Raw genomic sequence first — 13,038 nt, forward strand, 5'->3', positions numbered from 1 at the left:
CTAACAAAGTTGACGGAGCCGGACCCATTCATTTCTCTACTGCCGACCAATACCCACATCACTGCACTTGCTATTATTTTTTGGGTCTCCCCCCCCCCTTTCTTCCCGCCGCCGCCAACTTTAAATTTCTTATATTTTTTAAAAATCAGTTTTGACGACGATCAAAGTCTTTTTCCTCCATGTGCGACATACACCGCCGAGAATATCGTTTTTATTACTACACCAGCAGTGCCGCCGTCTAATTTTGGCCGTGTTTGATTGATATAGATAGACATAGACATTGTGATATTAAAAAACTCTTTAGAGCTGTTCGAAATGCTGCGCCGAGTTTCGTTGTTGTGTGTTGTGTTAGCGGTGGCATTAAATCACGTCGACGCCGCTCCTGTCTCGACCGACACCCAAGCCATGGTAGGTGCTGTCCCGATATTATTAGTTTTTCGTGAATTGTTTATTTGAAGGGGGAAAAAAAGACAAGACTGGCCAATTTATTTTGAGTTTTATTTGACGGGTTTTGTGAGTGCCATATCATTAATGTCGTCGACTGAATAATATAGAATTTCGGTCGTTTGCATTTGTATGATTCAGCACGGGGCTCTGACCTACTTCTCAACAACAATCACCAACGAAAGTGACACTTATCATTGTTTCTCTCTTTCTTTTCTTTCTTGTACGTGCTATTATATTACATGCAGATGTACCTAGCCAGGTTCGGCTACCTAGATCCGGCATTGCAGAACCCGTCTTCCGGTGCCCTGATCTCAGGCGATTCCGTCCGTCGTGCCATCATCGATTTTCAGTCATTCGCTGGATTGAATCAAACAGGTGTGTTTTTAATTAACAACTTTTAAATACTTAATTTAATTTCGGTTTAGTTTAAATTCGAGAAGAGAGACTTGATTATGAATCTTTTCGTTTATCAAACGAATTCATTTCAGTTTTTAATTTTGGATGAAGATTACTGCTGTGTGTATAGGTTTGGTCATGCTGTATGTCGTTTATGATTGGCAGCGTGACCGGATATTTCGGGTAAAGCAGTTCCACAAAAGGCACTGGGGGGTCTTTTGTTGCTTGTATTATTATTTATTCCGTCTCTCTCTCTCTCTCTGTGCGTCCCTATAGCCCGTAATCCTGGCCGTGTGTATAGCTCAAGCGCGCTCAATCGCGGATATAAGAGGGCGTTGCGTGTGTCCGTCCTACAGGCGGCCCGGATGTGATGCCGTTCATGGAATTCGGCCCATGGCGTTCTATCACCCACCTTCCATGTTAATTCTCCCCCCGTTTTTTTTTTGTGCGCAAAAACAGCTGATCGCTACAGGTGAACACACCAACGTGTTTCGACATTACTTTTCCATTAGTTTTGGCCTATCTAAAAATGCCGTTACTTCACATTTGCATATAAGGTTACGGCGATGTTGGTGAGATTCAATTTAAGTCGCATATCCAAATTCGGTTTGCCTTCGGTAACTGCAACCCTTATCAATTCCACATCCGTGTTATAATAAGATAAAAAGTCGGCATGTTTCCTGTTTAATCACCGTTGCGATATTACTTAAGCGTAACACTTTTTTTTATCTTTAAAATTTTTAAATAACCAAAAGTTCGTGGAATTTATCATGGAAAACTCAACAAAATTATCTTTCCATCTATTACGCAGGTATTTTGGATCCGGAGACATCGACGTGGATGAGCAAACCTCGCTGCGGTGTCAGGGATCGAGTCGGTGCGGGTTCCTCGGCTCGCAGGAAACGCTACGCACTTCAAGGTGCGTACAAACATTTCTTCTGACGTCTTTGAATGATTTTTGAAAAATTATAATATCTTAGCTCTTGCGTGTTATCTGAAAACCGGGGGTGGGGAAACCTTGGGTCCGGTTTTTCAAGTATTTTTAGTGGTGAGTTATATTTACGAGTTAACCTTGAGAAAAAGAAGATTAGCCGAGAAGATGGCCGGAAAAACGGAATGTCATCACTTTCTCTACTAGTTGGGCACACTATAGTGACAATATTTGTACACCTGCGCGATAGTTCTCGAGTCGCTAGCTAACCTTTTGTTTGAATGCGCTACAGACGGCTCTAGACTTTCCTCAAACAGACTTTCACTTTCACTGTTTCGTTTGACTTCTATAGGAAAGTTTTTCAAAATTTTTAAAAAATGGAAAATGGAAATGGTCGTCGGAATTAGGGTCAGATTACAGACTAGTCTATTGTGCTGACGACGCATGGTTCTCATTTATCACATTCGAGCGCTCTTGACATCGCCGACCCCATGTTTGAACTCGTAATAATAATTTAAGAAAAGAGATGGGCTTGTTTTCTGTTTTTGTTTTATCACAAGGGAGTCATCAAGTGAGAACTATTTCGGTGGCGTCAAATTTCCCAGGCCGCCGCTTGTATTTGATATTATTCAAATGCTCGTTGATTTTCGATGCATACATTTAAACGATGTGTGTAAAACCGGCTACTTTGAGTCAGCCGCACGCGTTTCCAAAAAATATCTGTTGGGTTTCTTTTTTTTTTTTTTTTCCTTTTTGTTTTGATTGCTTGATTGTGTGTGTGTGTGTGTGTGTGTGTGTACAGGAATGGCGCTGCAGGGGAGAGTGCGCATTTATTTAACGGCTTTCTCGGAATTTGAATAGTATTAAGTCGCCTATTTTGCATTTGAACAACACAGGGAGTCGCTGGCGTGTCAAACAATTGACGTACAGCATTACGAAATACCCGTCGGCTCTGAAGACTGCCGACGTGGACCGGGAGCTGGCCAAAGCTTTCCAGGTCTGGGAGGACGTGACCGAGTTGACCTTCGTTCATCTCAGGACCGGCAAAGTCCACATCGAAATCCGGTAGGATGACGCAAACTTCATCGTCTTTTTTTATTTGATTCATCTACCCCACCGTGGCTGTTTTCCAGTAATTGTGTTCGGCTTTCTAATAAATTTCGCTCTTTTTTTCCCCCTCTTCGGCGAATGAAGAAGGACCTGGGTTTTTACCAGGGCAATTGTTTCGTTGATTAAACACGAAAGTCTGCAATTTGTTTTATTCATCCCATTTGAATTGAAATCTTTTGAACTTTCCAAGACTGAGAGGCGTCATTCTCTGTCACTATTGTTGCTGGCATTTTCCCAAACAATAGCCGGTAGTCTTTTCTATTAAAAAAACAAAACAACAATTGTTTGTTTCAAAGAGCTAACAAATGACGTAATTGTTGACGTTGCCATTCTTCGCAAAAAAAAAAAAAAATAATAATAATTGTGAATTTTGTGTTTTATTTATAACTGATTGTTTTTTGTTACTTTCCCACAGTTTTGAGTCGGGAGAACACGGAGACGGCGATGCCTTTGACGGCACAGGTGGCACTTTGGCCCACGCCTATTTCCCCATTTACGGAGGAGATGCCCATTTCGACGAATCCGAAACGTGGACGATCAATTCTTACAAAGGTAAATCATTCAAATCATTACTATTCTGCCTCGATTCACTTGTACAGCGACCAGATTTTTTCGTTTTCATTGTGTTATGCGTGTATTGTGTTTTTTCTTTCGTTTGGCCTTTTTTTCTTTTTTTCACCCATTTTCTTTTGCGTTCTTCCACTTGCGTTACGGCACACAGGGACAAATTTGTTCCAGGTGGCTGCTCACGAGTTCGGTCACTCACTGGGACTGTCACATTCCGACGTCCGCTCGGCCCTCATGGCGCCCTTCTACCGCGGCTACGAGCCCAATTTCAAATTGGACAACGACGACGTCGTAGCCATCCAGGTAGAATCAAAATCAAATTTGACAACATTTCTAAATCGTCTCGCTAGATGGCGTTCACCTAACCAATGACGCAATTTCTTGAAACGCATTCTCGCTTGTGTGTGTGTGTGTGACACAAAACACATCTAATTCTTATATTATCAGAAAATAATAATTTTGAAAGATTTATATTCATATTTTCTTTATCTCGGTTTGAAAATGGTTAAGCAATTGTACGGGAAGAGCGGGAATGTGGCGACAACCACCGAAACCAGTTCCCGACCGTTGCCTCCTGGCCGGGCGACGACACCGAGGGTGTCCTTCGACGACGGAAGCAACGGCCGAGGCAACGCGGAACTGTGCGGAAGCGAAGGCAAAATCGACACCATGTTCACCGGTCCAGACAACAAAGCTTACGTTTTCAAAGGTATCCTGGAAATGATGGCGCGCTATTTTCTTTTTCAATCAAAACACATTGGCGGATGACCTTGCGATTTAAAAGAAAAAATAAATTCCCAAATGAAATAATCACAAAATCAAATGATTATTATGCAATAACAGGTGAAAAGTATTGGAAATTGGAAGCCGAAGCCGTAGCTCCCGGTTATCCGCGTAGCATCCGGGCGGATTGGGAAGGCCTGCCTGGCAACATTGACGCCGCTTTCACGTGGACCAATGGCCGCACCTACTTCTTCAAGGTATAATATACTTATAATTACCTCACCGCTAATCAGTTTATATCGATTTCCGTGAGCAGCTAATAATAATGAAAAGAACCTAATAATAATTTGCAATCCAAAATAACAAAAAGGGCTCGAGATATTGGCGCTATACCAATTTTGAATTGGACGCCGACTACCCGAAGGATCTCTCGGAAGGATTCGCCGGAGTGCCCAGCAACATCGACACGGCCCTCGTCTGGAGCGGCAACGGCAAAATTTATTTCTTCAAAGGTATGCCGTCATTAAATGAATAAAAAAGAACTTTTATCATTTATTATCTTTTGATTGACCAATGATTGGACTTGTAGGGAGCCAATATTGGCGGTTCGACCCGCAACAGAAGCCGCCCATTAAATCGACGTATCCCAAAGACATTTCCAACTGGGAAGGTCTGCCCAATTCTTTGGACGCCGCATTCCAGTTCACCAACGGCTACAGCTACTTCTTCAAAAACGGCCAATACTGGCGGTTCAACGACCGCAGCTTCAAGGTACAATAATAAACCCGCGACGACCCGAAACTGCTGGAAAATTTCACCAACAGCCATCAAATATGTGCAGATGGCACGGGCAGGCCGGGCCAGACCTTATAGTTTAACCGATATGCCAAGGCCAGAAGCAGCAGACTTATTTTTCCCCTCGCCGATCGGGTCTCTTATTATGTACGTACTATACATACATGATGGGAAGTCCCACAACCCAAGTCCCCGTTTAATTGGATCATTGAAAAACTGAGGGACGAGGGGGTCTGGCTGGCGTACGATAATTAGATGACGGTGCACAGCCCTTTGATAAGTGACCGTATATTGTCTGCTCTCGTGTTTGGCTAATATCGTCGAATTATTCCGGCTGTAATAACTAAGGGGTTAGATATATTGGCCGTCTGTCCGTCCGAATACCAAAGTCTCTTGTCCAATATCCGTCCACCAAACCCACACAATACATTAGGCGCGGCCTAGTTAGGTCTGCCGAGATTTTTGCTTTTTTCTTTCCACCAAAAAGCAGAAGAAGAAGAAGGAAAAAAAGGGCTTTACACTCAAGTTTTATAGGCGCATAAAGTAGTGGTTTTTATTTCACACATCTCCGTTTGGGATTATTTTTTTCCGGGCGCCATCTATAAATGCGACAGGGTAGAAATATTTATACTGCCATTGGCCGGCCCCATAGGAATAAATGGCCACCATATTCTGCCGTGTGTGCGTTCTGAACAAGAGCTCAGCATTTCGCATTTCTTCTACGTATCTGACATTCAACAATTTGTTTGGGCCACCGTTTCACCCAACGTGCGGGTGCTGAGAAACCCGACATCTGCTTCGGTTATACAACCCGGGTATTCTAATACGGCCAGCAGCTCTCCGCCGTCGAAATCTACCGTGAATTTATCGATCAGCGAAAAAAAGGGATGAATAATTTGACGAGATCTACCACGTTTCTCCTCCCGATCCCCTATAGGCTCCTCAATAACAATAAAGTTCCCTCAGCGACCTTTCGACGCATATCAATGCGAAAACTATCCTGGCCGACGAGAGTCTGCTGTTCTGCATTGGTAATGATTGCCGATGCTGCTGGCCCAGCAGGCCAGCATCAGCTTTTACCTTTTTTTTTTCTGCCAAGCCTGCAGTTATTGACACTCACGCCCACGAAAGTTAGGCCAAAGTCGTTTTGAATAACTTATAACGTCGACTTGTTTGAGTGACGCCTCGCGAAGAATAATAGCTGTGTGTGTGACCCCCTTTTTCTTTATTTTCTCATTTTTATTTTTATATTTTTAAAACGATGACTATACAACGTCAAAATAAATCAACATTAGGCGTTATAGACTTATTTGCATAATAATAGCTAATAATAATTAAAGTTATTATAATTTTGATTTATTCGTAATTATTAAAGGTGGACGAAGGACAGCCCGGTTACCCACGTCCAGCCGGCAAATGGTGGTTCGGCTGTGACGAAGTCAATTTCAAAACTCGACCTGGAGGATCGAAATTGTTTGTCGACAGGCCTCACGCCAACGATCGTCAAGCCGATCTTCTTGATGTCGGTAAGTTTCAGCAACGATTCTTTTTTTATTAGTAGTAGCCACTAACTTTATTTGACACTTGTTATCGCTTCAACTATTCACGCGGCTGCCTATCAGAATAATTGATTGAATCAAAACTTTCGTTGTGCTAACCCTGGAATTGTCACACCCCCGTTCCGTTCAGTTATTTAAAAAAAAAATCATAAAATAATCAAAAATAAAAAAAAGCTTGGATTATTCAAATCAACAAAATGGAGGATTGAAAAAAAAAAAATAAAATAAAAAACACTATGCCGGCCTCACTAACACGCAGCTGTTCTCTCGCACATATGTCGGCTCTATTCGAGTCTACTATATACGCTCGCATGTGTATTTTGAACGGTGGTTTTGACAAGAGCGACGCAGCACGAAGACTAATACAACAGCGCAGCGTTTGAATTGAGCGCGCGCTGTAAAGACAGTGTGACCGAAAATGTGCTCTTGGGTCCTCTCTGATGATTTCCGCTTTATATAACTCGCAACCTTTTCCACACTTTCGCACTATATACATCAAATATTAACGCGCTGAAAATATGTATTCACGCTAAATTATGAGTAGATTTTAAGTTACCTTAAAAGCCTTACGGCACAATTTAAAAAAAAAAATTATCACGTCGTCACGTTATAAATCCCCAAAATAATTCTTGATGTTGTTGTTTTTTCCAACGTCTTTGGGTCAATTGAAATGTTCTGTCTCTGTTGTTCGGTGCATGGTTGTCAAGCTCTGTGTGTGTCATAACACTCGTCTAGCTCTCTCTCTCGGTTATCTAAGAAGAAAGGAAAGACAATCCAGTCGTTTTGATTATATTATCTTTCCTCTCTCAACATATCGTCACTCTGGTATTATTCTTCCTCTTATGTTTGAGCACCTCTTTCACTGCGGTGTGTAGTAGTAGTGGCTATAATGATGGGCAGCACAGGTGTGTAGGCACTATAGTTATGCGCGTCCATTTCAATCGAGTTTCTAAAATCTTTTTTTGGGATATTCATGTCAACTCGATTTCGTAGAATTTCCATTTTTCCAACAAACAAAACAAAAAAAAAGTTGTGGATATTGAATTATCATCGGGTCCGTTTCAAATGTTTTCCCTTCGGCCAAAGCGAATGAAAAGTTATTGACAATCTCAAAAATATCATCTTGTATTTATAGAAAATGCCTTCAAAGCTTTTGATGATCTTAAAAAATAGGAAAAAAGAAAAAAGAACAAATCTTTAATCCAGCAAAGTGCTCTGCGTGTAGCCATGGCTCATATCTTTTTTCTTTTTCTTCTTCGTCGTCTTTTTTTTTTTCTTCTCGGCTTTTCGTTGAGAAAAAAAAAAGAAACAATATCATCGCGAGCTTCCAGATTGGATGTGATGGAACATGTAAAGGCGGATTGCTGTGGGCTTTCACCCAACTAGTAGCTCGGCGTCATCGACAACATTCTTTAGACTTGGCGAGACGCTGAGAGACGAGAAAGACGAAGCAAATCCGATATCGATTTATATTAGATACATATATACTGGAGAGAGAGAGAGAGAGAGAGAGAGAGACCCCCTTTTCTAAATAGATATAGGCTGACGCGCTTTCCCTCTCTCGTCTATCGTCTGTGTGACAATATAAAACCGGATAAATAGACACGTCGCGCCTTTTTTTTTCTGATTCCACCCCATCTATTTGTACTTGGTTCACTTTCTATACTCGTTCCGGAAGCTTTTTTTTTTTTTGGATTTATTTATTTCTATCTCGACAAAACACACAGCACATGGGGGGGGGGGGGAATCACAACTTGAATTGAATTTTTGCCACGCCAATGCATTCAAATTCGATCGCTTTATATAGCTACCACTTCGTATATTTATACGCACATAAATATAGGCACCCGGGCAAAATTTTTTTTATTTGATTAGGCTCTTTATATTTTATAAAAGGTGCGGCGAGCGAAAAGAAATCGCTTTTTATTCTAATGCGGAAAAAAAAATAGAAAACTTTCTCATTCATTTTTTTTTTTTTGAAATTGCAATTTTTCGCGGGCGAATGTTTTCCAAGTTGTCGCCCACACAAATATCTCTTTGATATGGAAAAGTTGGACCGAGTGAACTTTTGCGCGCTCTCGTCGGCTCAACTTTTTTTTTTGAACGTTCAGGCTACATAAGACTTATAAAAGGCTCTCTCTGTAGTAGTATATTCCCTATTCACTGCTAGACTCTATTATAGACACGTGCCCTGCGGCCAATACATTTCCGAATATTATTTCTTTTTATTTTCTGGTATTTTCCATTTCATACATGGAAAAAGTTTTGCGGACTAGAGCGTTGTCGTCGTCGTTTTTTCTTTAGCAGTTTCTCGGCGTATGTATATCTGACGCGCGTCTATTTGAATCGTTTCCAACACGCAGAATACCGAGACGATGAGCAGCAGCCTGCCGATGCTGGTGGCGTCGAAGCCTGACAATCGTCTTCAGAACAACACAGAGTCGAGACACATTGATAAACGATTAACTCTTATTGCATCCTCCCAAAGACAAAAAAAAAACAACAACTCGAGAAAAACTTTTAAGAAAATGTCTTGTCGCCAAAATCTAAAAAAAAAAAACCTCCAAACATTTCTGCCCGAAATCCTCAAAATTAAAGGTCTAACCCAATCGGATAACGATGACATCGACAACTCGGTGGACCAGGTGGCGACAACTTTACTGCTGACGGACGGAGATGGCCCTGCTGCTGCTGCTCCGACCTCCGCCGGTGCCAGCACCCTTTTACTATCATCATCCAAGTTGATTTTGGTACTACTCTGCTCGCTGGCGTTCATCATCATCCAGCGGATACAACAGTAACAATAAGTTTGGCCCAGCCAAGAAGTTCATATATTGTCCCAGCAGTCCGCGCGTCTATCAAATACAATAAGGTCTATATATAGTATGTTACTCTATAGCTAGACGTATAATAATGGAGAATAAGAGAAGGACCCTATAGCTCTATTCTGTCTGCGGGACGAGAGAGATGAACTGTCCGTCTCTCTCCACCAGCTCCTTATTCTTCTCTTATATTCTCTCTCTCTCTCTCTTGTTGTGCTCTTGTTGTTGTTGTTCTGTTTCCGTCTCTGTGTATATTGAATGCCGTGCGTATTGTGTTGTGTGTGTATATTGGAGAGCTGTGCTGCTGATCTAGCGAGTGTCTGTCCGTGTTACGATTGTTGTTCTCTCGTGAATGATCGATCGACTGCTGGTCTCCCCTTTTTTTCTTCTTCTCCTTTTGCTCCTTTTTTACCCTCAACGATTGAGTGCGCGCGTGTGTTTGCGTAGAGCTATGAATGTTGTTGGTGTTGTTTTTTATATTCCTTCCTCGATACTCTTTTATTTCTTGCATGCTGGATATATAGATGTAGTCGCCGCTCTCACACTTGTGTATCTCGAATGGATCGTCTATAGAACGTCTGCACGAATGATTGAGCATCTCCATTTACACGGCTGTCTCTCCCCACTGCACTGCGCAATCCTTTAAAGGTTAAGTGAGGTACATTCACGCGCATCAGGGGTTCGTTTTTATGGCTCGATATAATATTTTCCATGTCGAATATCATTCATAATCATTGATTTAGTTGTTGTGTAACCATTTCTTGTTTATTTGGTTTTTTACTCTCCGCCAAGAACTCCGCCATGTGTGAGACCCCCCCCCCCCCCATACAAACTCTAGATCAAATGAGCTGTGAGGCAAAAATGGGAGCATTTCTTTTGAGTATATTTTTGATCGACGATGACTCTCTCTTCATCAAAGTCAAATGTCTGTGTGTGTAGTTACGTCGGTACGTATATATACTGTCTGTATGAATGTCGGAGCGGAAGTTCCGGATGAAATCCTGTTGTGTGTAGTTCCGATCATGTCTCTTTTCTTTTCAATCTCGTCTGCTGTGTGTGCTCTTGTGTGTGTGTGTGCTGCCTCTCTCGTCGGGGGTTTACAAATGGCGCAATGGATTCATTGAGTTGTGGATCCGCGCCGCAAACCGTGACGATCAACTGATGTCATACGAAATAAAATTCTAACAAAACCAGAAATATGTATATACAGTATATATGTGTGTGTGTCTCTATATCCATCATATCTTGATGTACGTAGAAAAAAAAAAAAAGTTCACTTTATATAAAAGCGTTCACCCTGAACAATAACAACAACAAACCCAACGAAAAAGATATCCAAAGAAGAGGGGGGAGGCAAAAGGGGAAAATTGTGAAAACGTGGAAGAGAGAGTCTATATAGTACATATAGAAAAAGAGAATCAAGAGTTTTGTGTCTATTGATTGCGGTGTGACGGTGACAGATGCACAGAGTATCGCCCCTCTTTCCTTCTTTTATGTGTAGTACTCCTCGGGAAAAAAAGAAAGAAGGAAAAACCCCCTCGTCGACTGATTCAATTCCTCTTCATCCTAGACCCCGCTATTTATATAGAGATTTCCCTCTGCTGCGTCTATATCGTCGTCGTCTATCGCATGTTTTCAAAAAGGATTTATATATCGTCATTCGTGTATGTACAGCACACGCCGAGCACATCATATAGATATATAGACTGCTGGGCTGGCTGGCCATTAGTGCATGTATGTGCAGAGTCTAAATGCTCCGCCGTCATCTGTCTTCTTTTGGGGCCCCCAAAAGAGACGAGCGACGCAGAGAGTAAATCAGTTGCTCACGAGAATTCATCGTCTCCAGCGGGTGATGGAATGAAGTGGGTGGAGGGGGTGGGGGGTGGCTGCTCGCGCTTTATACTCACAAGGCAATCAAGGTTAAACGACGCGCCGGAATTGCAATCGGATATACACACACACACAGCCGGCGCTGATGTACAGCAGCGAGCAGCAGCTCTAGCCGTCCAGTTTATATATCGATGAAAGCACAGCAGCATAACGACGACGACGCCACTCGGGACGCAAGAGACTCCGGCTGCTGCTGCCACATACTAGTCGGATGCCGCCAGAGTCGGCGATGAGACACTGAGCTGGAATTAATTGACATTGGGCCGTCGTATCCGTCCCGGGGTATAGTGATGGTCCGCCTACATAGGACCCAGTAGTACCCAGAATAATTAATGGGGGGTGTTTTGTTAGGGCGCGGGTTTTCATTCTTTCCGCGCGGGTTGCATGCCAATTTTTATTTGGATCTTGTCCCGTCCAGAGTGGGATTAATCAAATTTGTTGAGAGACGAACGATTTGATATGAATCGTGAAGCAGACGATGGACAACAAAAACAAAATAAATACTCAGAGAGACCTGCCGCCACAACGGCACTTCTCGGTTAGCTGTGAGTCCTGTGACCGTCAATTTCCTATATTTTTAAAAGGTAATCGTCACTATAGTTATATGTCTCTATCGGCCTGAAAATTAAACTGCGCTAAGTCCTAGGAAACTGCCTCTACTGAGAATTATTAACCAATTGCCAAAGAGAAATTGTATTAGATTTCAACTAATTATTCGTAATTTTAATCGATAACGTATTTATTATCGTAACTTCGTAAGCATGCCGATTAGAAGAAAATTGGACAAGTGTCGTCTGCTGCTTTCGTTTAGTTGAAAATTTCGAGTGACACATTTCAAGCATTTTATATTCTTGGTAATAGATTTATTGGTTTTTGATAACCGTACGTCACACTTCATGCTGTTTAGCAGGTAACTACTAAGAATACAAATATAATTATTGTGGGAGCTATAGAAGAATTAAACCTGTTCCAAATTTGTGAGGTGCTAAATCTTGATGACTAGCATCTATCATGTGATTGCTCTGTTGATGCTGTAGTTTGTTTGTCCTATGTAACCTTTTTCTTTTTTGCAAATTTGAGGTCAGGGCCAGCTATCATAACTACACAGCATGCACGGTTTTCTTGTGCAGGTGTAAACCTGTCCTCAGCAACAATCTCAGAATCATCACTTGGGTAATGATTTCCTTTTCTTTTATTGACCTGTGACCTACTAAATATTTTAACGCTGCATTACCTGCATCAATGCAGCATATTACATGTAAACCATTAATTCTCTCATTTATTAAAAATTAGGGTTTACCCAAAGTCTCGTTTTCAACTTTTCCTGACTTCTTGTTTCTGTCAATATTTTTCGTACCTATTTTTCTTTTTTCATTTAGATACACAGCATCCCATTGCATTGGAGAAACTACCGATGTCAAGCGAGTTACGGATCTATCTTTTTCCCCTTTCTTTCAATGTCCTCTTCGTGTACGCCCATGTGAATGTGGGTGTATTCACGAGGACACCCTTTTTACCCCATCCCGTCTGGTGCAATTTAAATCTTCAGTGGATGGATGGAGCAACTGTGGATGCCTGGCTGTAATTCCCAGGCATAAAGGTAGGACAAAATTCATCTCTATTCTTCTTTTTTAGCAATTCTTCTTTTTTGGCAATTTTGGGTGGCTTTGCTTATAAATCGTTACGTATATTCACGGAGTACGATTATTCCTGAGGCTAGGCTGTTGACTGGAAAACTGTTTTCTCTTGCCGCAAGGGTTCATTTGTCGTTTGACTCATTTGAACTCATTTGTCGGAA

The 13,038-nt window shown here is 41.8% G+C and overlaps 1 protein-coding gene and 1 long non-coding RNA gene across 3 annotated transcripts; both read left to right on the plus strand.

Annotated features, from left to right (window-relative positions):
- On the plus strand, nt 1-10,570 carry LOC124314058 (matrix metalloproteinase-16-like). 2 transcript variants are annotated; one of them, XM_046779054.1, is made up of 12 exons: nt 1-408; nt 693-822; nt 1,655-1,762; nt 2,671-2,839; nt 3,300-3,436; nt 3,606-3,754; nt 3,962-4,160; nt 4,295-4,431; nt 4,545-4,686; nt 4,764-4,945; nt 6,345-6,495; nt 9,127-10,570. In XM_046779054.1, the coding sequence occupies exons 1-12, from the start codon at nt 316-318 to the stop codon at nt 9,327-9,329; spliced, it is 1,800 nt and encodes a 599-aa protein (XP_046635010.1). In that variant the 5' UTR covers nt 1-315; the 3' UTR covers nt 9,330-10,570. The 2 variants fall into 2 exon arrangements, with proteins under 2 accessions (XP_046635010.1, XP_046635011.1); XM_046779055.1 differs by having other exon boundaries at nt 8,892-9,250.
- Nucleotides 10,571-12,057: 1,487 nt separating this feature from the next.
- On the plus strand, nt 12,058-12,834 carry LOC124314359. Its single transcript, XR_006911185.1, has 3 exons — nt 12,058-12,150; nt 12,321-12,413; nt 12,620-12,834. It is a non-coding gene; the product is annotated as an uncharacterized LOC124314359 (long non-coding RNA).
- Nucleotides 12,835-13,038: the final 204 nt, after the last annotated feature.

This window comes from Daphnia pulicaria, chromosome 10 (assembly GCF_021234035.1).
Source record: "Daphnia pulicaria isolate SC F1-1A chromosome 10, SC_F0-13Bv2, whole genome shotgun sequence".
Lineage (NCBI taxonomy): Eukaryota > Metazoa > Arthropoda > Branchiopoda > Diplostraca > Daphniidae > Daphnia > Daphnia pulicaria.

What these genes read in the sequence shown, in the direction of transcription:
- LOC124314058 (XM_046779054.1), top strand. Translation starts at nt 316, where the DNA reads ATGCTGCGCCGAGTTTCGTTGTTGTGTGTTGTGTTAGCGGTGGCATTA. An exon ending in CAAAATTTATTTCTTCAAAG is followed by an intron (nt 4,687 to 4,763) that starts GTATGCCGTCAT and finishes TTGGACTTGTAG; the next exon opens with GGAGCCAATATTGGCGGTTC. An exon ending in AGCCGATCTTCTTGATGTCG is followed by an intron (nt 6,496 to 9,126) that starts GTAAGTTTCAGC and finishes TCAAAATTAAAG; the next exon opens with GTCTAACCCAATCGGATAAC.